This window comes from Tachyglossus aculeatus, chromosome 11 (genome assembly GCF_015852505.1).
Source record: "Tachyglossus aculeatus isolate mTacAcu1 chromosome 11, mTacAcu1.pri, whole genome shotgun sequence".
Classification (NCBI taxonomy): domain Eukaryota; kingdom Metazoa; phylum Chordata; class Mammalia; order Monotremata; family Tachyglossidae; genus Tachyglossus; species Tachyglossus aculeatus.
Genome location: NC_052076.1, coordinates 29881016 through 29906399, shown reverse-complemented (window position 1 = coordinate 29906399; position 25384 = coordinate 29881016). Strand labels below are relative to the sequence as shown.

Below are 25384 nucleotides of genomic sequence, written 5' to 3'. Positions count from 1 at the left end.
GGGGGCCACTATGGTGTGGATAGTTGCAGGGAAAGGATGGCGTTTCAACGTCTGCTCCAGACCCACTGGTGGGTAGGGACCGTCTTTATATGTTGCCAACTTGGACTTCCCAAGCGCTTAGTACAGTGCTCTGCACACAGTAAGCGCTCAATAAATATGATTGAATGAATGACCCCACGCCCAGCAGCCTGGTCTTGGCTAAGTCCCCCGAGGGCCAGGAACCAGGCCTAATTCCCACCTGTCAGCTTTTGCGGAAATACAATTACCTCTACTCAGTCCTGAAGACTGCAGGCTTCTCCTGTAGATTGTTCCGTGTAGATGGGGATCGCACCTACCCACTCTACTGTACTATACTTTCCCAAGGGCTTAGTACAGCGCTTTGCACACAGTAAGCGCTCAATACCATTGACAGAGGTACTACCCGGAGAATCTAGGCCAGCGCTTCTGGATGCTGGATGAGAAAAAAAGGCCCGACGTAGGTTCCCGATTCCATTTTATTCAGGGTTACACAGGCAGAGGACCCCCATGATCTCATCAGGAATTCAATCGGAAGGCGGCCTCTGGCTTGGACAGAGCAGCCTCGGGCAGGAGGGTAGTGAACTTCCATTTCTGAAAAAATAAAACCTCACACGGTGGGGCAGCCAGCCCTTAAAAGGCCGCCCGCGCGGGCTGGCGCTGCCAGGGACAGGTGAACCGGAAGAATACTTGGTGAAACAACGTGGCACTGGGCTATGTGCTTCCTCGGGGCCAAAGTGGCCCCTGGCTCCTGGAGCAGAGTGGGGAGCTGTGATGGGGGCTGGACTCACCTCTAGAATCTAGGAGCCCCTGGGGCAGGGTAGTATCCTGTTGGAGGGAGTTTCCCGCTGACCCAGTGGCTCCTTAAAGCAATTTTTCTCATGGAGAAAATCTAGGGGAGGGGGGGCCCAGGGAGAGAGGGAGGGCAGCCAGTGTCCACTTTGACCCCCTAAACATGTCCCTGGCCAGAACCAGCTCCTTCTGGCCCAGGAACCCCATGACCCTGTGACCACCCAGCAACCCCCAAGGTAGTGTTGCCGCTTCCCTCTCCAGGCTTCTCCCACAGGGTCCACTAGACAGGCAGCCCCCACCCCAGAGGGGCGGGGTATGGGGCCTTACTAGACCGACTCTGAGGAAACTTCAAGCAACCTTCCTCCCACGCAGCTTGACTTTTCTGAACCCCCCGCCGCCCCCGGCTACCTGGGAGAGGTGCTCTAGGTACACTCAAGAGAGGGCGGAGGGAAACGCAGGCTTTTCCACTGACTTCCTGAACGGAGAAGGCCCAGTGCTACCTCCTCTAGCTTTCCCTGAGCAAAGAGCTGCCCCACTCACTTCTACCTGCCCCACTGTACATTTTGACAGCCGTCACTCCCACGCACCCCTTCTCTTCACACGCCAGGATTAGGGGATGGATGCTGGGAGCCACAGCATCTGGACCCCCACACACATAAGGCTAGATACGGGGAGGCGGCGTCCCACCACCCCTCACTTCAGCAATAAGGTCCCCCCCTGGCAGACCTGCTCCCCTTTCTTCTTCTACCAGCGGGTGATGGGGCCCGCCTGCATGGCCCTGCATGACCTTGGGACCCTGTGACCTCCCGGCGCCCCGCAAGTCAGTGATGCTGCATCCCTCTCCAGCTTCCCAGGGCCTCCCCCTCGGGGTCCAGCAGACAGGCGCCAAGAATCGGGCTGATTCCAGAGATAAAGCAGACGAGCGGGACCTTAGGTAGGTTTCTGAGCCCTCGTGTTTCCCGATGAAGTGGGGAGCGGCTCACCGGGAAGGCCCAGTGGCCCTGCCAGCTGGCAGGAGGGGTGGGGTTGAGGCCCCAGGACGGAGTGGCAATCGGGCAATGTGGTAACCAAACCTCGCGCACCTGAAACTCTTAGAAAAGTTGTCTGAATTCTCTAGAAAACGAGGCTGGTACGGAAGGGAGGAGAGAGGAAAGAACTCCCCGCCTGCCCGATTTTGGGGTTATAAAAATAGATGTGGACTGCAGCCAACGAAGCCAGCCCACACCCAGGGGAACGCGGTACAAAAGGGACAGACGACGATCAAACGGTAAAACGTCGGGCCCCGCTGCTGCCCGCGGTGGCACCGGATCGAGGCGGGCAGGTCTTCCGACTGGCAGTGGACGTTGGCAGTGGTGGCAGCCTGGGCTGGCAGGAGGGAAAGGTGCCCGGCGCCTGGCTGTGCGAGTCCAGTTCTCAGAGCCCGGCGGCTTGCCCAGCCCGGGTCCCGGCCTGCCGGGAGCGTGTGGCAGGAGGTAAGGGCGGGCCGGGATGTGCCGCCTCGGGCTGGGTCAGCGGCCTGGCCCTGTCCCGCCGGACAGGGAACCCCGGGAACCTGACGGCTGCTGGAGAAGCAAAGTCAAGGGAGGGTGGGGAGGGACCCCTCGCCGAGGCTTCTAGGAAGACTCACGGGACTAAGGAGCCACCCTAGCTCCTTCCTTATGCCAAGGCCACTGTCTGGGAGAGGAGAGTTGGCGGCCCCCGCCAGCAGCGAGCCATAGGGGCCTTGGGGAGCTGCACTCTGCTCCCCCGTCCGAAGGCGGGGGTGCAAGTCGGGGAGGAGAGGACAAGGGAGACCTGCCTTCCCTGGTCACTCAGCCCTACTGGGGGCCTCAGCACCGTGCCAGCTTGTCGCCAGCAGATAGACAAACCGTGGCCCTGCCAGGCGGTGCCAGGCAAGTCCCCGGCCCGGGCCGTGACTGTGTGCCAGCTGCTGGAGGGCAGGTGGAGGCGCCCAGGCCCAGGTCGCCGCCTTCAGAGAGGCCCCTTCAGGCGGCTGGAGCCGGACCCGCCGGGGCCTCGGGTCGGTCCTCGACGGCTAGGGGCGAGGGGAGGAGGCTTAGTTCTCTCCGTGGTCTTCTTCCACCCAAGCCACGATTTTCCCTTCCCAGCCGGGAATGAGGTCGTTGTCGTGAAAAACCTGGGTTGGGAGGGGTGGGCTGAGTTGTTGGGGGGCTGTGAGCGTCACCCCGGCAGCCCTTGTTGAAAGTATCGAGGGCGGGTGGGGAGACAGCCTCTGGGTGCTGAGGGAGAGAGGAAAGGCTGGGAGGGAGAAGAGGGTGAGGCGCTGGTTGGGGCCCAAGCCTGCAGGCTCACTGGCAAATCCAGACGCAGCAGTGATGACCGGCTAGCTGGCTGACCAGGCACCGGCCCCTCACGCTGACTCCGGCCCAGCTCCCCGACTGGGCCATTCCTGACCTGATTCTGGGCTGGCTGGTGGGGAGGGTGGGCAGGTTGGGAGATCCTCGAGGGTGGGCTCTAAGTGGGCAGGGATGTCGGGCCCAGGGACGCTCACCTCCTCCTTGACGGTGCCAAACTCAGGGTCCAAGGCCTTGAAGTGATAGCGGAGATTCCTGCCCCGGTCAATGGCCGTTCGGAAGTCCCGGAGGGTCACCTCCCCCAGCCTGCAGCCCGGGGAGGAAAGGGTGGGGTTCCAACCAGAGAGCGGATGGATGGGGGCGGACACATGGGCCCCTGTGCCCCAAATCCCACCGCAGCCGGAGCAGGACTGGCTCCTGCGGCTTCGGAACAACCCAAAGGCAACAATGTGACCCCTACGGGGGTAAGGGGGCTTCCGTTCCCTTGGCAAGGCGAGGATAACGATGAGGCCCAGAGGGGATTGGGTCAATCTATGGGGGAGGAGGCGGGCAGCTGTTGGCCATCCCCACGCGGTCGGCCCTGGCGCTGCCCACTGCTGTGGTCGCCCCGGCTGGACCCCTTCATTCTCGAACCTCCCTGAGCTTCAGTCCCGAAGCTCGCGCCCAGCGGGGTGGAGGGTGGGGTGGCGGGAGGGGGTCGGGGGTGAATGCTCCGGTCGCAAAGTTGCCTCCAGATTGGGTCCCACGGCTCCCCTCACCCCACTGCCCCACACCGCCAAAGGTATCCGGTCCCCCTTCCCCGCCTGGCAAGGGGAGTGTGAGTCATGTGTCACAGACACGTGACCGGCTCACCTCTTTGGTATGTTGACCGTGAAGGGCGTGAGTGAGTGGTCAGTGAAGTAGAGCACTTTGGTGCCGCTGCCGTTGGCCGGAGAGCTCAGCTCCGGGGGCAGGTCTGCGGACGGAGACCCCCCCGGGGGTCATCACCGACCTCGCGGTTCGCTCTCCGCCCGCCGTGGAGAGACAGAAAGTCAGCCCCCACCCCAGACAGGAACCCTGCCTCAAGGTCCCAATGGCCCACGGGGTCAGCAGTGGGAGTGACCCCTTTGGTGCCGCGAGGGGAAGGAGGCGAGGAGGACGGAAAAGCGGGACCCCCTATTGAGCTGCCACACGGAGCTGCAAGCCCAGAGAGCCGGGGTCCACCCACACCGTCAGCCGCCTCGGTGGGGCTGGGAGCAGGCCGAAGGGCTTGGCGGCTGTGGCGGGCGGCCGAGCGTGGTGGGCAAGGGGATCGCGAATAAGGCGGGCCCTGTGGGTGAGGCGGCCCCGGCGGGGCCGGATGGGACCCAAGGGGCACTCACCGGGACAGGGAGGCCGCGACTCCCGGGATTCGCCCGCTGCTCGCCCCGGTGACTTCCCGCGAACCTGGGGAGCGAGCCCGACGCCGTCAGCCTCTCCGAGCTGCCCTCCCCCGGTTGTGCAGTCGGCTCCTGTGGCCCCTGCGGGCCCGCCCTCCCCGCCCCCCCGCCTCCGGGACCGCGAGTCACCCGTCTCTCGGGGCGTATGGGCAGCATCTCGGCGAGGTGCAGCCGCTCGACGAGGCTGGAGATGCCCTGCTCCAGGCTGTCGATGGTGTGGTGCTGCGGGTCGTGGCCGCCGAAGCTGTCACGCAGGCTACGCAGGGCGTCGCGCACCAGCCGCAGGTCGCCACGCTGGCGCAGCGGGGGCGGGACCTGGGTGGGGCGGGGAGAAGCAGGGAGCCGGGCCTGAGAACGGGGTCAGACCCGCGGTCCCGGCCTGGATAGGGACGGAACGTGTCCACTACATTCTGTAGTGGGTATTCTCCCAGGAGTTTAGTACAGCATTCTGAACATAATTAGCACTCCAATACCACTGATTGATTGGTTGGTTGGGGACAGGGTGGGGGACAGAAGGGTAGCATCCTGGGGGGAACCCCACAGCACTTACGTACATACCTTCAAATAATATATTACAAATCACTCATTCATTCAATCGTATTTATTGAGCACTTACTGTGTTCAAAGCACTGTACTAAGCCCTTGGGAGAGTACACTATAACAATAAACAGGCACATTCCCTGCCCCCAGTTTATTTATATTAATGTCAGTCTCCACCTCTAGACTGTTGTGGGCAGGGAACGTGTGTGCCAACTCTGTTGTATTGGACTCTCCCAAGGGCTTAGTACACAGTGCTAAGTGCACACGGCAAGCACTCAATAAATACCGTTGATTTCTGGGGCTCAGGCCACCGGCCTCTGAGCCTGCACACGGGTAAGCACATGCGTGCGGTGCATATGTTCGCTAATGTCGGAGCCCAGGAAGGACTGGAGAACCCCAATCAATCAATCAATCAATCAATCGTATTTATTGAGTGCTTACTATGTGCAGAGCACTGTACTAAGCGCTTGGGAAGTACAAATTGGCAACATATAGAGACAGTCCCTAACCAACAGTGGGCTCCGTTCCCCACTCTGAGAAACGTCCCCCTGCACTTCCACCGTCCCCTGGCAGCTTGGTGTTGGGGTGAGGGATTAGGGGCCCTCCCCCCGGCACCCAAGACGCGGCCCAGACCGGCACCTACCCCATGGGCCGCCGCTGCAGTGGAGGGGGCGGGGAGACCGTTGCTCCGGAAACCGAGGTCGGGAGAGCGGGCGACCTGTGTGAGGAGGAGGCCGGTCCAGACGGGGATGGACAGGCGCAGCGGCAACTGCCCGTCCTCATCCCGGGAGGTCCGGCCTGAGGCTCGGTTTGGCCTGGTCCCTCCCTCGTGCCCCAAGGGGCGGCCCCCACCTCATCCGGGGCTCTCTTTATGCTCCGGGACAGGAGGGCGTCCTTGTGCTCCAATTCCCGCTTCAGCTCCACCTGCACGGTGGAAGGGCACAACTGGTCGGCGGAGGGGCTGCGGGGGGCCGCGGGAAGGTCCGCAGAGGGCCATCCGAGGGGGCGAGGGGGCCGAGGTCCCACCTGCTGGGTGTTGGCCTGGGCGAGCTTGCGCTGCAGGTGGTCCAGCCGGGCCTGGTGCTGCTGGAGGCAGCGATCCCGCTGACCCAAGTCTCTCTGCGACTCACAAAGGTGGACGGAGCCTCAGCCTCCGGGCCTGTGAGGAGGAGGAGGCGCTTCCCGACCAACCTCCCAACCTGCCCCGGCCCTCCCCCCAGCCACCTCCATGCCCCCACCTGACCAGGACAGGGCGACCCGGGGGGGCAGCTCCCCTTCCCCCAGCCACCTGGGCCCTCCTAAGCCAGGTCAGGCAATCACAGGTGACTGGAGAGGTTCCACACAATTCCTATCCCACCTGGGATATGTGTGGGTCTGTGTATTTGTGTATCTGTGCCAGGTGAGGCTGTGTAACAATAATCATGATCACAATAACTTAGATATTTGATATGCACTTACTCTGTGCCAGGCACTGTACTACGCATTGGAGCAGATAAAATATAAGCAGGTCGGACACAGTCCCTACCTCACAAGGACTCCCAGTCCAAGGGGGAAATGAGAACAAGTTTCTCATCGCCAATTTTTATAGATGAGGGGACTGAGGCTCGGAGAAGGGGAGTGACTTGCCCGGGGTCACACGGCAGGCAAATGGCAGAGCCGGAATTGGAACTTGGTTTTCCTGGCTCCCGGGCTGGTGCTTTCCACTGGGCCACACTGTTGCACAGTGTGTATCTATGCTGGGTGTGATGTATGTGAGTGCATGTGCGTGAGAGAGAGAGAGAGAGAGAGAGAGAGAGAGAGAAAGAAAAAGAGAGTACGATGGGGTGTGATAGTGTGTTTCCAGCACCCCACTGGGTCTCTCACAGGTGCAGGCTGCTTCTTCTAACATCCCAGTGCCCAGTGGGGAGCCAAGCTCAAAGCGACACTCGCTAAACCACACTGGATGGGCAGAAGGACCGTGCTGGGTCGGTCCAGTGAGCACGATTTCCTGACTGGAAGTGGCTATTTTGGGGGGTTGACTTGTTGAAAGCAGGGGCCGGATGGAGGGGGCAGAGGGAGGAGAGGGAGGGGGCTGAGGTCGGACAGGGGAGAGCAAGGAGGGGGCAGGAGGGACCGGGGCGGCCAGAACAGCTGGATGCCGGGTCTCCATGGCCCTGACTCTCACCTTGACCTCCCCCAAGAGCCGGTCCCTCTCGTCCACCTTCCTCTGTAGGTCCACCTGTGGGGAGGGAGTGGAGAGGGCAGGCTGGGCTGTTGATGTCTCCCTCTCCCCGACCCCGCTTCTCCCCATCTCTTCCGCCTCCATGGCCAGGCTGGCCCTGGGGACTGGCACCCACGCTGGGGACAGGGGGAACCCGGCTTATGCACACACGTGTGCTCTCTCTCTCTCTCTCTCTCTCTCTCACACACACACACACACACACACACGCACACACACACGCACTCACGTTCTGGTTTTGCAACTCATCCCTATCCATGCTGGTCCTGAGCAGCTCTTGCTTGAGCTGCAGAACTGAGGTGTCCTGCTGGGCCAGCCTCTGCTGCAAGGCATCCTAGGAAACAAATGTCAATAACTACCGCAGCAGAGCTAGCGACAGAGGCACGGCTCAGTGCATTGGGGGCCAAGAGGAAGGGACGGGGGGTGGAGGAGGCTGAGGAGGGTGGGGAAGGGGCACGGACCCCCTGAGACCAATTTGCCTTCCCTCCCACCTCAGGCCAGAGGGGTGGCTCCAGGCCACAGGATCCCTTGTCCCGTAAGGCCCAGCTGACACAGCATCCGCTGGCCCCCAGGAAGTGTCTCCACATCCTCAAGCCTGGAGCTGATGAAACGGCTCCTATCACACTGGCACGACTGAGTCACAGGCGCCAGGGATAAACCTTGTGTGAGCGGAGATTCTCCCCCGTCTGAGGTCCCCGTGACTTGAAGTCACCCAGCCAGCCAGTGGAGAAATACGCTCAGAATCCAGGGGTTCCCTATCCCCACCCTCACGGACACCCAAAGGGTCTCTGATGCCCAGGGCCTCGGGGAAGGGCTGGGGGGAGTCTCCTCTTTTTACCTTTATGCCTTGTAAAGTTCTGGCCTCCTGCTTGCACTTCAACAGCTCCTTCTGAAACCCAAAAACCCCCTGTCAGCCAGATGGGCAGTCAGGCACCCAGGGGAGGGGTAAGGGTGGGAGCAGGGGCATTCCCTGGCCGGTCCGAACCTCAGCCGGAAGATGTAGGATCAGAGAATTGCCGGCCGGGCTGCCAAAGGTCAACCTATCCCTCCCCCTGCCTCCAAGAAGGGCTGCACCCTCCTATTCAAATTGGGAGCCCCTTGTGGGACAAGGACTGGGTCCAACCCGATCTTTTTTTTTTAACCGTATTTAAGCTCCTACTATGTACCAAGTACTACACTAAGCGCTGCGGTAGATACGAACTGATCAGGTTGGACACAGTCCATGTCCCACGTGGGGGCTCACGGTCTTAATCTCCTTGTTACAGATGAGGTAACTGAGGCACAGAGAAGTGGCTTGCCCAGGGTCACACAGCAGACAACTTTGTATCTACTTCAGCGTTTGGTATAGTGTCTGGCGCAAAGTAAGCGTTTAACAAGTACCATGGCAATAATAATGATTAAGTTGAAGATAAGACTGTGAGCCCACTGTTGGGTAGGGACTGTCTCTATATGTTGCCAATTTGTACTTCCCAAGCGCTTAGTACAGTGCTCTGCACATAGTAAGCGCTCAATAAATACGATTGATGATGATGATAATAATAATAGTGATAACAACAACAAATGCCTGGTAGGACAGACAGGCTCTGCTGGTTCTTCGCTGCCCTCAGTCAGTGACCTGAGCTCTCCAGGGCCCCGTCACTTCTCCTGACCTGCTCCGGGTCAGCTGGCCGTCCAGTCCTCCCTACCGCCCCTGGGATTCAAGGGCACCCTAGCCTGGATGAACTGGCTTGGCCCGGAAGGGGCTACTTGGGGGATGGAGAAGGGAGCAAAGAACCAGAGACCAGGCCTGGTGCCAGCAGGGCCAGCTGCTCCAGAGCCCCTGGCTTTGTTCCCTGGACCGCAGGGAGATTCCACCTCTGAGCCAGCCACCGGCCCCAGCTCCCGGGCTTCCTAGGAGAGGCCGCGGGGCATCTCGGTGCAGGGATCGACCGGACTGGCCGGAGCGAGGACAGCCGGCGGCGCCAGGCTTCCTTCCTGCTGGCTGAGGGGCCGCACCCAGTGTGTCCAGGGGGCCGGAGGAGCTCCCTCCCTCCCTCCCCAGGTGGGTGCCTCCCCATATCGGCGGACACACCTTCAGTCCTTGATTTTCCTCCGTGCTGAGGTCCAGGCGGCTGCGGATGATGACCTGGAGGGACAGTGGACGGGCGGTTTTGCCCTGTGGCCAGGGCTGGGCCTCTAGACTGTCAGCTCGTTCATTCACTCATTACTCATATTTATTGAGCGCTTAATGGGTGCAGAGCACTGTACTAGGTACTTCGGAAAGTACAATACAACAGGGAACACGTACTCTCCCAAATGCTTAGTACAGTGCTCTGCACACGGTAAGTGCTCAATAAATAACATCGATTAATTGACTGGTTGGACCAAACGGGGGGCTGGGGCCAGGTGGAGGCGCAGAAATCCGCTCACCAGCTGCTCCTCGGGGTTAGCGCCATGGTCGGCGATGGCCAGCGACTTCTCCTGGTCGTCCTCTGGCAACGAGCCGTGGAGCAGCAGGGCCTGCCAGGGACAAAGGGGGGAAAGAGGCCCAGTTGGACAGGGGCCCAGGCTGCTGAGGCCATCGGGATCACCCAGACCCCTCCAGCAGTGACCCGGTCCCCCGGTATCCACTAGCCAGGGTAGAGTCTGGAAGCCCTTGAGGCGCCCTGGGATCAGCGGCTGAGGGAGACCGGGATGTTGCCTGCTCCTGGGGAGACGTTTTGGGAGTTGTGAGGAATGGGGCCGGGAGCACCCCCCAACCCCTCTTCATCATCATCATCATCAATCGTATTTATTGAGCGCTTACTATGTGCAGAGCACTGTACTAAGCGCTTGGGAAGTACAAATTGGCAACATATAGAGACAGTCCCTACCCAACATTGGGCTCACAGTCTTCCCATGCCCAAGGCTGGTTTTCCTGCCTGAGGGGACCTGGAGGAGAAAGCGAGGGCTAGATGGCAAGATCCTTGTTGGTAGAAGGCACGTCATCTTTGATTCTGCTCACCCAGGCACTTTGGTACAGTGCTCAGTATATACTATTAACTGATTAATTATAGTAACAATAATAGCAATAATAATTGGGGTATTTGTTAAGCACTTAAGCACTTACTCTGGGCTAAGCACTGAGTTAGATGCAAGACAATCAAGGAGGACAAAGAACCTGTCCCACATGGAGTCCACAGCCTGAAGGAGAGGGAGAACAGGCACTATATCCCCATTTGGTAGATGAGGAAATTGAGGCACAGCGAAATGAAGTGGCTTGCCCAAGGTCAGGTAGCAGATGAGTGGAGGAGTCGGGATTAGAATCTAGATCTCCTAACCCCCAGATCTGTGCTCTTTCCATTAGGCCACGCTGCTTCCAAACTGTAAGCTCGTTGTGGGCGGAGAATTTCTAGACTGTGAGCCCGTTGTTGGGAAGGGACTGTCTCTGTTGCCAAACTGTACTTTCCAAGTGCTTAGTACAGCTCGACTTCCGACTCCGCCACATGTCTGCTGTGTGATCTTGGGCAAGTCACTTAACTTCTCTGGCCTCAGTTACCTGTAAAATGGGGATTAAGACTGTGAGCCCTACGTGGGACAACCTGATCACCCTGTATCCTCCCCAGTGCTTAGAACAGTGCTTTGCACATAGTAAGCGCTTAACAAATGCCAATTATTATTATTATTAGTACTCTGCACACAGTAAACTCTCGATAAATACGATTGAATGAATGAATGCATCTGTTATATTGTTATATTGTCCTCACCCAATTGCTCAAAGTGCTCTGCACACAGTAAGCACTCAATGAACCCAGTTGACTGACTGATTAAGAAAGGAAACTGGGAGTTCCCTGCCCCGGCCCAGTTGAGATTCAGCCAATCGCTAGCTGGGCTCATAGCCAGGGACTTAGTGGATCTAACCCGGGGCTGGGCCGGGTAAGGTAAACTAAGGTAATGCTGACGGGGAGAGGTCAGCTCCGTGGCCACTGAGCTTGGCACATAGTAATAATAATAATAATAATAATAACTTCTCTGTGCCTGTTACCTCATCTGTAAAATGGGGATTAAGCCTGTGAGCCCCGTGTGGGACAACCTGATAACCCCGTATCTATCCCAGTGCTTAGAATAGTGCTTGACACATAGTAAGTGCTTAACTAATATAATTATCATCATTATTATTATTATTACAGTGCTTGGACACGTTTAGTAAACACTTAAATACCATAAAAAACTGGAGGGGAGGCTGAGATGAATATATTCTTCAGGTGTCCATCATTTGTCCTTTGGTTAATTTTAGCCCTTCAAGATTGGGATTAAAACAGGTTTGGGGGAACTGGGGAAACAGAAAGGCCAGAATGAGAAAGTCTCAGTGAAAATGCAGTTAGAGCTCATCTAACAGCAGGCATGAGCTGACACTTACTGAGCGCTTAGTATTTACTCAGAGTACAGCTCTGAGCACTGAGGTCGGGTGCAGGATCCAGGATTTGCAGTGACCCCCACTCTAAATAGCCTCAGTGGGCAGAAGGCCCCAGGGCTTGGGGCTTTCTGTCCCCACCTGAGGAGCTGGGAAGCTCTGGGGCGTCAAGAGCCTGCCTGGACTAACCTCCCTTTGCTGCCAGGCTGATGTGGCCTGGGGGATCTCAGCTCCCCACAGCCTTTGCCCTGGGCAGGAGGGGCTCTGGGGTCCTGAGGTTGGTGGCACACGGGTGGCCTCTGCCCAAGCCCCATACTCCATTTCCTTAAGTGACCTCCGTGCTGCGGGCTGGCAGAGCACCCTTGCCCGCCTGCCGCTCCCTAGGCCGGCCGGCTGCGAGTCGCCCCCACAATGGGGACTTTGTGCCGGTCCACGGACTCTTGGCCATTCACAGGCTGTCAGTTCCCGGAGAGCACAGAAAGGAAGACCAGGGGACAACTTCAGGGCCCTTGGAGCCCAGCTCGGGGACCCTCCTGGGCCAGGCCAACATACAAAAGCCAGGATGGGAGAAGGGGATGGGTCACATGGAGAGGATCAGAGAGAAGGAGGGGCTGAGCATGGGAAAAGCAGAATAATAATAATAATAATGGCATTTGTTAAGCGCTTACTATGTGCAGAGCACTGTTCCAAGCGCTGGGGAGGATACAAGGTGATCAGGTTGTCCCACAGGGGGCTCCCAGTCTTCATCCCCATTTTACAGATGAGATAACTGAGGCCCAGAGAAGTGACTTGCCCAAAGTCACACAGCTGACAGTCGGAGGAGCCGGGATTTGAACCCGTGACCTCTGACTCCAAAGCCCGGGCTCTTTCCACTGAGCCACGCTATGGGAACAGATGGAGGTGGGGTGGTTACCTGGCCTATGGCTAACATGGAGGCCTCTAAGTAGGGGCCCCCCTGAAACTGTGGGGGATCCGAGCTATGGTCCCCCAAAATCCCGTTTAGGGAGGAGTGAGGGAAGATGAGATGACAACATTGCACCTTGTTCCCACCAGAAGAAGGCAGTACTGTATAGGGCAGACACCAGAAGGAAGATGTGGGCACTGGGGAGGGGACCTCAGCCTGAAAAGTCCCTGGAAGAATTCCTGGCGTCAGTGGTTTCCTGGCATCTCCACTCTGTGCAGGTCTTGTGCCCTCCTCTCTCAATGCTGACCTCCCATACGGCCTCCCCGGAATGGGGGGAAGGAGGGACGCCCAGATGGATGGGGGAGGGCCCGGCAGGTGGGCCGGGGCGCCTTGAGAGGAAAAGCTACCTGTAGGCCGGAGATGAGAGATTTGGCCTCCTCCATCTCCTTCTCCAAGTGGTCCTGCTGCTCCAGCAGCTGCTCCTCCCACGTCCCCGAGCTCCCCACGTGCCAGTCCCGAGAAAATGGGGCGTCTGCCTCATCTGCAAAACGCAAACAGGGGTCACTGCCGGGGCTGGCAGAGGGGAGGGGCCGGGGCACTGGGAAGCCACCTCCTCCTCCTCCTCCTCTCCCCCACTTAGGCGCCAACTCTGCAGGGCAAACCAGGCCCTTCCCTGTGGGAGCAGTTGAGGGAAAAACCCCTTCCCTCTAGAGGAAGCGGCCCGGCCCAGGGCCCCCTCCCGGCTCCCCTGAACACCCAGAACTGGACCTCACAAGGTTTGTCCCGAGGAGCCTGGGGACCCTGTAGCCACCTTCTCCCAGAGAAAGTCTCAGCCCCCGCCCTTGAGGGGCACCTATCCCTAAGATGCCAGGGCCGGTTGCCCCCTGCACCGCCCAGGTTTGAATCAAGCACGTGAGTCTGCCCCTTTAGCCCGACGGCGGTGCCCTGGCCATGTCCCCACTACCTCCCCAGGTTCTTCTGAGGCCTTCTTGGGGCCCACTGAGGATCCTGGCTATGAGGGACGGTCCCAGAATCACTGTCCGGTTATTTGTTCATCCATCCATCCATCGATGGCAGGTACGGACGGATGACTGCGTCCCCCACCCCCTGCATTAAGTTAAGTTACCTGTCCTGTTCTCCGCTGCCTCACAGGGGACTATCACGAAGCTGGCTCGTTCCTCTGCCCGAGGGGAGGCTGACTCACTCTTCACACCATGGAGTGGACTGGAGGAGGTCAGGCTGCCGTGGAAGAGAGGTAATTACCATGCTGTGGGGAGACAAGACTCCTCTTTCCCAGGGAGTCTGAGGGAGGGGGCTGGCTGGAGCAGGGTGGTGGTGGCGGGGGTGTTGGGGGCTGTGGCCAGGAAGAGGGAATGGCTCATCCCTACTGAGGATCTGGGAGCCCCACTGGCTGGAGTCAGCCCCAGGCCATGGTCGGGTGGGAGCTGGGACACACCGCAGGAGACGTAGGGTAGGGGCAGGGACAGGTATCAACCTGGTTCTGGTCAGCCCTGATCTCTGCTGATGAAGGGGGCCGCTCGGGGGCCACAGATTGGGGAGAAGGGGGCCAAAAATTGAGGAGGAGGGGGTAGGAGATTGAGGAGAAGGGGGGCCAGAGGCTGGGGAGATGGGGCCCAGAATTTGAGAAGGGGCCAGAGAGCTCTCCCTCCTTCTGGAGAAACTGAGCAACAAGCCTGAGATGCCTGGGTGAGGGGCTGTCACCCCTGGGGCCTTCCTGGGGTCCACTGGTTGGGGTACCAGAGACCCCCCTCCCTCTCCCGGTGTTGCTGGAGCCTACAAACCCCAGCCCATCCTCCCCCACAGCTCCTTCCTCGGCTCTGCCTGCCCAGATGGGCACCTGGCCAGCCCAAGAAAATAACATCGGTGGTTCCTGGATTGAGAGAGTGGGGGCTGGGCAGGAGCAGCCCCAGGGCACGCACGGGGACAGGGGGTGAGTCCGAGGCGACCCAGGGGGGCCCGAGGGCAGTGCCGGGGCCAAGCCGTCCAGGCAGCCCTATACGCTGTGGACGCAGGCGTATCTAGGTCGGATAAACCGGCTCGATGCCCAACTGAACCACCCCTGGCCACGATCCCCAACGACCGGTCAAGAGTCAAGGGTCACGGTTCACCGCTGTCCCTTGTTTTCTTCCCCCAGGACTGGGAGGGGGTAAATTAGCCAGAGGTCTGCCCGGCCCCCCGAATTCCCTCCCGGCCCGGGATGGGGTCCGCCGCGAGAGGAAGATGGGGGAAGGGGCTCCGCGGGAGAGCTCTCCCCTCTTCCTCGCCCCCCTCAGCCGCGCCGGACCGACCGACGGAGCGACCGATCAGCCGGTCCTGCTCGGCTGTCGAGCCCCCCGGGGCCCCCTCCTCACCATTTGACCTGTCTGCCGCCCATGGTGTCCGGCAGGCCGGGGCCTCAGGGAGCCCGGGGGCAGGGGCGGGGGGTCCGGGGGGGCCCGGGCTGGGGGTCCGGGGGCCCGGCCCCGGTCGGGGCCCCGGCTCGCTGCGGCATCGCGCCGGATGGAGAGGCGGCTCGGACCCCCCGCAGCTGGGGGGGCGGGACCCCCACCCCCAGCCGTCACTCACAGGCGCGCCTGCGCACACACACACACACACACACACACTCCCGGGCCCGCCCCCTCGAATGGACAGGAGGAGGGGACAGGAGGAGGAGGAGGAGGAAGTAGGGCACGGCTGGCCCGCGGCCGGATGGCCAGACGACGGGCGAGGCGTCCCTAATAATAATAATAATAACGATGGTATTCGTTGAGGTTACAAGGTGATCAGGTTGTCCCACGGGGGGGGGGGGCTCACAGTTTTAATCCCCATTGGACAGGTGGGGTAACTGAGGCACAGAGAAGCAGCGTGGCTCAGTGGAAAGAGCCCGGGCTTCGGCGTCGGAGGTCATGGGTTCGAATCCCGGCTCCGCCACCTGTCTGCTGTGTGACCTTGGGCAAGTCACTTCACTTCTCTGAGCCTCAGTGACCTCATCTGGAAAATGGGGATTATGACTGTGAGCCCCACGTGGGACAACCTGATCACCTGTATCCCCCCCCCCCCAGCGCTTAGAACAGTGCTTTGCATATAGTAAGCGCTTAACAAATGCCATTATTATTATTATCTGCCCAAAGTCACACGGCTGACAGTTGGCACAGTCGGGATTTGAACCCATGACCCCTGAATCCAAAGCCCGGGCTCTTTCCACTGAGCCACGGTTTTTGTCCAAGCCGCTAGACCGGCCAGATGGCGATCCAAGGGCAGCCCCGGCCAGAGGCTGTCCACCCCCTTGCCCACCTCCCGTGCCTCAACCCGGCCCACTGGGCGACGACCCCCTGCCCTTGGGGCCCCGGGCTGGTCTTTTGTCAGGGCGGAATGGACAGTTCCTCTGAGGGGCATCACTTGGGTCAGGGGGGTTTGGGGGTCTCCTGGCTGACCCAGTGGGGGTGGGCAAGGCCCGTGGGGGACACCAGCAGGAGACTGACTGGGGCGAAGACAATCAGGGTGTCATAATAATAATAATAATAATAATAGTATTTGCTAAGCGCTTACTGTGTGCCAAGCACTGTTCTAAGCGTTGGGGTAGATACAAGGCAATCCAGCTGTCCCATGTGGGGCTCACATGCTTCATCCCCCTTTTCCAGATGAGGGAACTGAGGCCCAGAGAAGCGAAGTGACTCACCCGAAGTCACATAGCGGACAAGTGGCGGAGCCGGGATTGGAACCCATGACCTTTGACTCCGAAGCCCGGGCTCTTTTGGCTAAGCCACGCTGCTTCTCTGTCGTCGTGGACCACAGCAGAATGACCACTGGGTCCTGGGCTGGGGCAGGAAGCTGTTAAAGTGTGAGCCCGCTGTTGGGTAGGAACCGCTTCTATATGTTGCCGACTCGTACTTCCCAAGTGCTTAGTACAGTGCTCTGCACACCGTAAGCGCTCAATAAATACGACTGAATGAATGAATGAAATGTAAGCTCACTGTGGGCAGGGAATTGTTATACTGTACTCTCCCAAGTGCTTAGTACAGTGCTCTACACGATTGATTGGGAGAGGGGAGCCCAAAGGCCAAGGGGCGGGTGGGGAGAGATACTGGTGGTGCTGAGATGGGGTGCATGGCGGGATGGGGGGGTTCAGCTGTCAGCCAGGGCTGGGGAGGGACTGCGTTTACCTGGGGGTGCTTCCCTCGGGCGGGACCCCCTGCTGCCCCTCGTACTGCTGCACCAATGCCCGCACGCTCCAGCACGGGTTCTCGATCTCCTCATCCAGGCTACTGCTCCTGGGAAGGGGTGGGAGGAGTAAGGGTAATATTAATAATGATAATAATGATCGTGGTGTTTCGTAAGATCTGAGATAGATACAAGATAATAAGGTCAGACACAGTCCCGTGTGGGGCCCACAGCCTAAGGGGAAGGGAGAACGGGTATTTAAGCCCCATTCTGCAGTTGAGGCACAGCAAACTGAACATGCCCAAAGCCACATGAAAGGCAAGTAGGAGGAGTTGGAAATTTTTTTATGGTATTTGTTAGGCGTTTCTTATGTGCCAGGCACCTTACTAAGCGCTGGGGTTACAAGCTAATCGGGTGGGACATGGTTTCTGTCGCACATAGGGCTCACACTCTCAATCCCCATTTTAGATTGGGTAACTGAGGCACAACAGTGAAGCGGCTTTCCCAAGATCACACAGCTGACAAATGGCAGAGTCGGGATTGGAACCCAGGTCTCCTGGCTCCCAGGCCTGTGTTCATTCCACCAGACTATGCCAACCTTCTGGATTGACAGCCCCCATCCCCCAACCCAATTCCCCTTCCCCACCTCCCGTCCCCCCCTTCCCCCTCCGTTCTGACTTGAGCTGCCCCAGGGCCAAGGGCTAACAGGGAAAGGAGTCCCCACCAGGGCCCGGTCAGGTCGGTGACGACCCTTACCTCCGGCGGAAGCGGAAGACTTCTCGCCCGGACCGCGACACATCGTGACACACCTCGGCCAGGGCGGCGGCGGCAGTCTGGGCCACGGCGGCAGCGCAGGGGGGTCGATAGCCGGGCTGGGGGGCCGGACCGCGCACCGGCCCTTGGCCGGAGCTGGGCTTGAAGTGCGCCGCCAGGGCCAGGACCAGACGCATGATCGACTTGAGGTTCCCGTCCACGATGTCTGGGACAGAGCAGAGGACAGGCCGGGATAGGGGTGTGGGGCATTTGGGCTCCCCCAGCCCCAGCAGTGGCCAAGACAAAGAGTCAGGTGGGCTGGAGGAATGGCTCCCCAGATCCCCCTCTCCCCCGGCTCTGGGCAGCGAGACGGGGACAGGGAGAGGACTTTCAGGGAACCCTTGGTGGGGAAGGGGGTCCACCAGAGTGGGCAATGCAGAGGTCAAACTGGTCAGGGTCAACCGAGTCCAAGGGCTAGGGCCTCAAGGCACCCCCACACCAGCAAAGGAGCCCCAATTCCCCCAGCTCCACCCCCATGTTGGACTCAAGGTGGCCCCCGACTAAGCCGTCCTTTCCTCGTCTCCCTCTTCCTTCTGCGTCACCCTGACTTGCTCCCTTTCTTTATCCCCCCTCCCAGCCCCACAGCACTTATGTCCCTGTCATTTTATTTCTTTCTATTCCTGCCTGTCTGCCCCTCTAGTCTGTAAGCTCGTTGTGGGCAGGGAATGTGTCTTAGTACAGCGCTTAGTGTAGTGCCCTGCACACAGTAAGGGCTCATGTATGACGGACTGACTGAGCGGGGGCCTGGGCCAGAGCAGAGGCACCTGGGGAGACCCCCTCCCCAGCCCCAGCAGCCAAGGTCTGTCCCCACGGACCCCCGGAGGCCAGGCCAGACACCATCCTAAAGCCAGAACGATCCGTGCCCGGGCCCTGCCCTCCAGCTCCCCGCCGTCGGGGCTCGGAACACGCCTTCTTCAAGCCGCGAGATCTTGCGGCCGGACGTCTCCATCTGCCTTTATACCCCGCCCTATGCCCCCATAGCCGCCCCCGGCCAGGAGTCCCGCCGACCTTTGGCCGAGGTCTGGTGCATGCGGATCTTCCTGGAGGCCACAAATTGCAGCACCTTGTCCACATTGGCCCGCATCTCCTGCTGGCTGCTGGGGCTCGCCTGGATGCCACTCAGCTTCTCCCCGGCTGCGGGAAACACATCGCGGCTGGAGGCGGGGGTGGGGATGGGGGCGGGATCTGGGGGCCGGAGGGCAAGGGAGGGGGTTCTGGGGCGGGGTGTGATGGAGCAGTGGTCTTCCCCTCGGGCACCGACCCACAATCTCGACGAGACACGCCAGGACGACGCCATTGCGCAGGTCCTGCCGCAGGTCCTGCACGGGCCGCACCGCCGGCCTCTTCTTCAGCTGGCCGTTCACCCAGGCCACGTACGCCTGCAGCTGGTTCTGGAAAACGCCCAGAGGAGGGGTCAGCCAAATCTAGTCATTGAACCCTTACTCCGTGCGGGGCACTGTCCTAAGCGCTCGGGAGAGGACAATACAGCAATAAACGGATACGTTCCCAGCCCACGACGAACCTACGGTCTAGCGTCGGGGGAGGCTGGGAGGGCAGGAGTCCCCAAAGCTGGTATGGGCCCGGGGTCTACCGGGGTCTGGGTTCTTCCTGGTAGTGGTTGGGGGGGGCGGGAAAGCTCCTTAGTGGTCTTCCCTCCTCCCTCCCCCTTCCTATCGCCCTCAAGATCCCCTTCCTCCCTCTCAGACCAGACCCTCGCCCCGGCTGGCTGCCCGCCACGGTCTCTGTTAGTGATTCTCCCAGGCAGTGGATCTGATTTAGGCTCGGCACCCACTGGGCACAGGCTTTGTTCTTCATTAGCTCCTACTGACGACTCCTCCTCCTCCTCTTCTTCATAATCATTCAGTGTTTATTGAGCCCATAATGCATGGAGGACGCTGTACTGGCTGCCTACTGTGTGCAGACCGCTGTACTGGGCACCTACTGGGTGCAGAGTGCTGTGTGGAGAGTCCTGTACTAAGCACCTACTGGATGCAGAGTGCTGAACTGGGCATTTGGAATATAGAGCAGAAGCAGGAGACACAGACCCTGTCCCTGAAGAGCTTGCAATCCAATAGAGGAGAGGAGCAGACACAAACTGCCAACGCACAACAGATGAGAAGGAGTAAGCGTGCGGTGACACAATGCAAACTCTGAAGCGGTAGGCTAAGAGCATCCAGCTGGACAGTGTTCACAACATATTCAACCCATCACTAAATCCTGTCGGTTCATTCATTCACTCAATCGTATTTATTGAGCACTTACTGTGTGCAGAGCACTGTACTAAGCGTTTAGGAAGTATAAATTGGCAACAAATAGAGACGGTCCCTACCCAACAACAGGCTCTCAGTCTAGAAAGGGGGAGACAGACAACAAAACGAAACAAGCAGACAGTAAGAGAAGCAGCGTGGCTCAGTGGAAAGAGCTCGGGCTTGGGAGCCAGAGGTCATGGGTTCTAATCCCAGCTGTCCCGCTTGTCTGCTGTGTGACCTTGGGCAAGTCACTTAACTTCTCTGAGCCTCAGTTCCCTCATCTGTAAAATGGGGATTAAGACTGTGAGCCCCACGTGGGACAACCTGATCACCTCGTATGCCCCCAGCAGCTTAGAACAGTGCTTTGTGCATAGTAAGCGCTTAACAAATGCCATCGTTATTATTATAACCGTCAGAACAAATAGAATTATAGCTATATGGACATCATTAATAAAATAGAGTAGTAAATTTGTACAAGTAAAATAAAGTAATAAATATGTACAGATATATACAAGTGCTGTGGGGAGGGGAAGGGGGTGGGACAGAGGGAGGGAGGGAACCTTCACAACGTCGCTATAATCGGCCCTTTCCTCTCCATCCAAACTGCTACTAGGGTAATCCAAGTATTTCTCCTATCCCGCCTCGGTGACTGCATCAGCCGCCTTGCTGACCTCCCTGCTACTTGTCTCTCCCCACTCCAGTCCATGCCTCACTCCGCTGCCCAGATCATTTTTCTACAGAAACGTTCAGGCCGTGTTTCCCCACTCCTCAAGAACCTCCAGTGGTTGCCCATCCACTTCCGTATCAAACAGAAACTTCTCACCCTTGGCTTTAAAGTTCTCAATCACCTTGCCCCCTTCTACCTCACCTTGCTACTCTCCTAATAATAATAATAATAACAATGGCATTTATTAAGCGCTATGGGAAAAGCACTGTTCTAAGCGCCGGGGAGGTTACAAGGTGATCAGGTTGTCCCACTGGGGGCTCACAGTCTTAATCCCCATTTTACAGATAACTGAGGCGCAGAGAAGTGAAGTGTCTTGCCCAAAGTCACACAGCTGACAATTGGTGGAGCTGGGATTTGAATCCCTGATCTCTGATTTCAAAGCCCGTGCTCTTTCCACTGAGCCATGCTCTTACTACAACCTAGCCCCCACACACCTTGCTCCTCTAATGCCAACCTACTCACTTTACCTTGATCTCATCTATCTCACCACCGACTTCTCTGCCACACCTTGCCTCTGGCCTGAAACGCCCTCCCCTTTTATCCCACAGACAATTATCCTCCCCACCTTTGAAGCCTTATTGAAGACACAACTCCTCTAAGAGGCCTTTCCTGACTAAGCCCTCATTTCCTCGTTTCCCACCCTCTGTCACCCTGACTGGCTCCCTTTATTCACTCCACCCCCATCCACACGACACTTATGTACACATCCGTAATTTATTTATTTATCATAATGTCTGTCTCTCCCTCATTCATTCATTCAATCGTATTTATTGAGCACTTACTGTGTGCAGAGCACTGTACTAAGAGCTTGGGAAGTACAAGTTGGCAACATATAGACAACACAACAAGTTGACAACATATGGACAAGTGTACTAAGTGCTTGGGAAGTACAAGTTGGCAACGTATAGACAACACATTTTTAGACTGTGAGCCCACTGTTGGGTAGGGACTGTCTCTATATGTTGCCAGCTTGTACTTCCCAAGCGCTTAGCACAGTGCTCTGCACACAGTAAGCGCTCAATAAATACGATTGATGATGATGATGATATAGAGACGGTCCCTACCCAACAACGGGCTCACAGTCTAGAAGGGGGAGACAGACAACAAAACAAAACGTGTGGACAGGTGTCAAGTCATCAGAATAAATAGAAGTAAAGCTAGATGCACATCATCAGCAAAATAAATAGAAAAGTAAATATGTACAAGATATGTTTGCTTCCATTCTAATCTTGTTCTTCCTCCTGCTCCCTCTGGGAGTAAACCAGGTTTGTCTACCTTGTCCCCTCCGTCACACAGTAAGTGCTTTATACATTTATTTATACTAGTGGTACTCGTTAAGCTCTCACTGTGTGTCAGGAGCTGCATTAAGCATGGGGGTAGGTACAAAGTACTCAGATTGGACACAGTCCCTGTCCCACATGGGGCTCTAGACTGTAAGCTTGTTGTGGGCAGGGAATGTGTCTGTTATATTGTTGTGTTATCCTCTCCCAAGTGCTTAGTACAGTGCTCTGCGCATGTTGGGTAGGGACTGTCTCTACATGTTGCCGAACTGTATTTTCCAAGCATTTAATACGGTGCTCTGCACACAGTAAGCGCTCAATAAATATGACTGAATGAATGACTGGTAAGCGCTCCATAAATATGACGATTGACTGATTCGTGCTGTGGAGACTCGTGACTGGGCAGGGTGATACGGGGCCAGCTTTCTCTCCTTTGGATCTGAATGGGGTGGGGATTGGGCAGTCTAGGCAGAGTTTGACTGGGGAGAGACAGACAAGGAATGGCGAAGGCTGGGACAGGGGCTGGGCAGGCTGTGCCTGGCTCCTTTAGCATCATCATCATCATCAATCGTATTTATTGAGCGCTTACTATGTGCAGAGCACTGTACTAAGCGCTTGGGAAGTACAAATTGGCAACATATACAGTCCCTACCCAACAGTGGGCTCACAGTCTAAAAGGGGAAGACAGAGAACAAAACCAAACATACTAACAAAATAAAATAAATACCCGAGGCTGAGGGGCAGCACAGTGGATATCTGTGAAGAGCCCCCCAATACGGCCCCAGGGGACCCCTAATGGATCCAGTGACTGCCTCAAGGAAACCAGACACTCAGCAGAGTTCTCCAGAGCCCTCCGGGGAGGGACAGATGCCGTGTAAGGCACTCTGACCCCCAGGGTCACCTCTCTTGGTCCATCCCCAAGGAGGAGCGGAGGGATGGGAGTGGTGAGCGGGAAGAATTTCCTGCCTCCTGTTCGGTCCAGTGCCTGCAGCCCCTTGGGCTTGGTGGAGGTGACCAGGGGTCCCCCAGGGTCATGGTCCCACCTGCCGAGACACCTTGGCGCCCCACAGCTTCCTGGAGGCAGCGTGGGCTGTGTGTGGGGCCTTCTGGATGTAGTGAGGTTACCTGAATGTGCAGAAATGTGCTGGGTGTCGCAGTATTCACCATGTAGTTTCCTGTGTGCAATGCCCACTGTGGGCAGTTTACTATGTGAAGGGAACTGTTCCGTGTGCTGGGGTATATTCCTTGGGTGCGCGCAGGCTTAAGCTGTGTGCGGCAAGGGTAACATGAGCAGCTTACCATGAGCAATGAAGTTTACTGTGTGAATTGTTTGTTGTGTGTAGCAAAGTTGGCTGTGTACAGTTGATTGTGTGCAGCAGGATTTGCCGCGTGAAGTGTTGACTGTGTGCAGCGAAGTTGACCGTGTGCGGTTGATTGTGTACAGTGAAGTTTACTGTGTACAGCACAGTTTGCAGCGCAGGAGAAGCAGTACCTTCTTCATGATCGGAACCATGGTGTAATGGATAGCGCATGGGCCTAAGAGCTAGAAGGTCATGGGTTCTATTCCCAGCTCCGCCACTTGTCTACTGCTTGACCTTGGGCAAGTCACTTGACGTCTCTGTGCTTCAGTGACCTCGTCTGGAATATGGGGATTGAGACTGTGAGCCCCACATGGGACAGGGACTGTGTCCAACTCGATGGTTGTATCCACCCTAGAGCTTACTACGGTGCCTGACACATAGTAAACGCTTAAACACCATCATAATTATTATTATTATTATTACTACCGTGTGTAGCAATGCTGACTGTGACTGCGTGCAGCAAGATTTACCATGTGAAGTGTTTATTGCGTGCAGCAAAGCTGACAGTGTGCAGTTGACTGCATGGAGCGCGGTTAACCGTGTGAAGTGTTTCCTGTGGGCAGCAAAGTTGCCTGTGCGCAGCGAGCGAGGTTTACCGCGACGGGTTTGCTCTGACTAGCGATGTCCGCTGTGTGAAATGTTTTCTGCGTGCAGAGTCCGGCCCAGGAACTGAGCTCCATCCCCCTCACCGGTCTTGTGGATCAGCTGTCCAATCCAGGTCTGGATCCCAGGGCAATGAGTCAAGAAGCCAGGACTGAGCTCATGGGGAACCCCCGAGTCGGGGGGGCAGGGGAAAGAGAAGGGCCGGGGTGGCATCCGGTTGTCTGCGTCCACCTTCCTGTGTCTCCCCCCCCAAAGAAAGGCAGCCGCCGAGGGCGAGGCCACGGCGAGGCTGCTCGGGCTGTGGACCCCTCTGGGAAGTGGGACAGTTGAGCTCTTTGTGGGCAGGGATCGTCTATACCTGCTCTTTAGTGCTGTGCTTTCCCAAGTGCTCTGTTCATTCATTCAGGCGTATTTATCGAGTGCTTACTGTGTGCCAAGCACTGGACCGCTCTGCCCCGTCGTCCCCGCCCCAACGGAAGGCAGCGGCCGCCTGCCTGACAGCTTCCCTCCAGACCACCTGCTCTGCTGTTCTGGCCGCAGCCCCCCGGGCACGGAGCCAGCGAGGAGGAGTCTGCTGAGGCAGGCCGGCTGGGGAGGGGGAGGTCGGGCGGAGACCCTTTGTCCCCGCAGAAGCCTAAACCTGTTGTCTGGTTCATCGATGGCGGCGGCAGCAGCAGCAGTGTGGCCAGAGGGCAGAGCTGGGCCAGGGCTGGAAGACCCTCCCTGCTCCTCTCTATCTCCGAGAGAGGCCTGGGGATGGAAGGTGGGGGGGGGGGGGGGCCCAACTCAGTGTCCCCCTAATAACCACCAACGCCCCAGAACTGCTCCCTTTCCCCCTGCCCTGGCCTGCCTCTCACAGTCTGGGACTGCTTCCTAGAGGAAAGAGCTGGCCATGTTCATCAGGGTTGGACGGAGAGATTTAAGAGGCTGGTCAACCCATCAGATCAATCAATCATATTTACTGAGCACTTATTGTGGGCAGAGCACTGTACTAAGCCCTTGGAAAAGTAAGGTGTTTGTTGAGGGCCGGGAATGTGTCTGCTTATCGTTGCACTGTACTCTCCCAAGCGCTTAGTAAGTACTCAATAAATACGACTGAATGCATGAATACAGTACAACTGAGTTGGTAGGCACTTTCCCTGCCCACAGTGAGCTTAAAGTCTACAGGAGGAGTCTGTTCTACTCATTCCATTCATGCATTCATTCCATTCATTAGAGAAGCAGCGTGGCTCAGTGGAGAAGAGCACGGGCTTTGGAGTCAGAGGTCATGGGTTCGAATCCTCGCTCTGCCACATGTCTGCTGTGTGGCCTTGGGCAAGTCCCTTAACTTCTCTGAGCCTCAGTTACCTCATCTGTAAAATGGGGATTAAGACCGTGAGCCCCATGTGGGACAACTTGATCACCTTGTATCCACCCCTGGTGCTTAGAACAGTGCTTTGCACATAGTAAGCGCTTAACAAATGCCATCATTATTATTATTATTATTATTATTCATTCAATCATATTTATTGAGTGCTTACTGGGTACAGAGCACTGTACTAAGCACTTATAAATAATAATGCCAGTGTTTCTAGGTGCTGCTTTTATTACCAAAGCTCCTTACATTATTTAGTTAT

The 25384-nt window shown here is 57.6% G+C and overlaps 1 protein-coding gene and 1 long non-coding RNA gene across 5 annotated transcripts in view; one reads left to right on the top strand and one right to left on the bottom strand.

The window, feature by feature from the left end:
- Positions 1-476: 476 nt before the first annotated feature.
- Positions 477-25384, bottom strand: part of DIXDC1 (DIX domain containing 1) — a 34977-nt gene continuing 10069 nt past the window's right edge. For 2 of the 4 annotated variants that reach the window (XM_038753609.1, XM_038753607.1), the window contains exons 2-20: positions 18810-18939; positions 18557-18682; positions 17492-17714; positions 16738-16845; positions 13701-13816; positions 12982-13115; positions 9708-9797; positions 9370-9423; positions 8137-8187; positions 7528-7632; positions 7245-7298; positions 6107-6199; positions 5933-6004; positions 5724-5798; positions 4670-4855; positions 4484-4547; positions 3975-4077; positions 3320-3428; positions 477-2944 (exon numbers count right to left, since the gene is read on the bottom strand). In XM_038753609.1, the coding sequence (XP_038609537.1) occupies positions 2864-2944; positions 3320-3428; positions 3975-4077; positions 4484-4547; positions 4670-4855; positions 5724-5798; positions 5933-6004; positions 6107-6199; positions 7245-7298; positions 7528-7632; positions 8137-8187; positions 9370-9423; positions 9708-9797; positions 12982-13115; positions 13701-13816; positions 16738-16845; positions 17492-17714; positions 18557-18682; positions 18810-18939 (1974 nt within the window). In that variant the 3' untranslated portion in view covers positions 477-2863. Of the gene's footprint in view, positions 2945-3319; positions 3429-3974; positions 4078-4483; positions 4548-4669; positions 4856-5723; positions 5799-5932; positions 6005-6106; positions 6200-7244; positions 7299-7527; positions 7633-8136; positions 8188-9369; positions 9424-9707; positions 9798-12981; positions 13116-13700; positions 13817-14946; positions 15006-16737; positions 16846-17491; positions 17715-18556; positions 18683-18809; positions 18940-25384 lie in introns of those variants that run through there. The other 2 variants (XM_038753608.1, XM_038753610.1) reach the window with 2 other exon arrangements.
- On the top strand, positions 2194-16255 carry LOC119934194. The gene is made up of 3 exons (XR_005452876.1): positions 2194-2279; positions 13727-13829; positions 16216-16255. It is a non-coding gene; the product is annotated as an uncharacterized LOC119934194 (long non-coding RNA).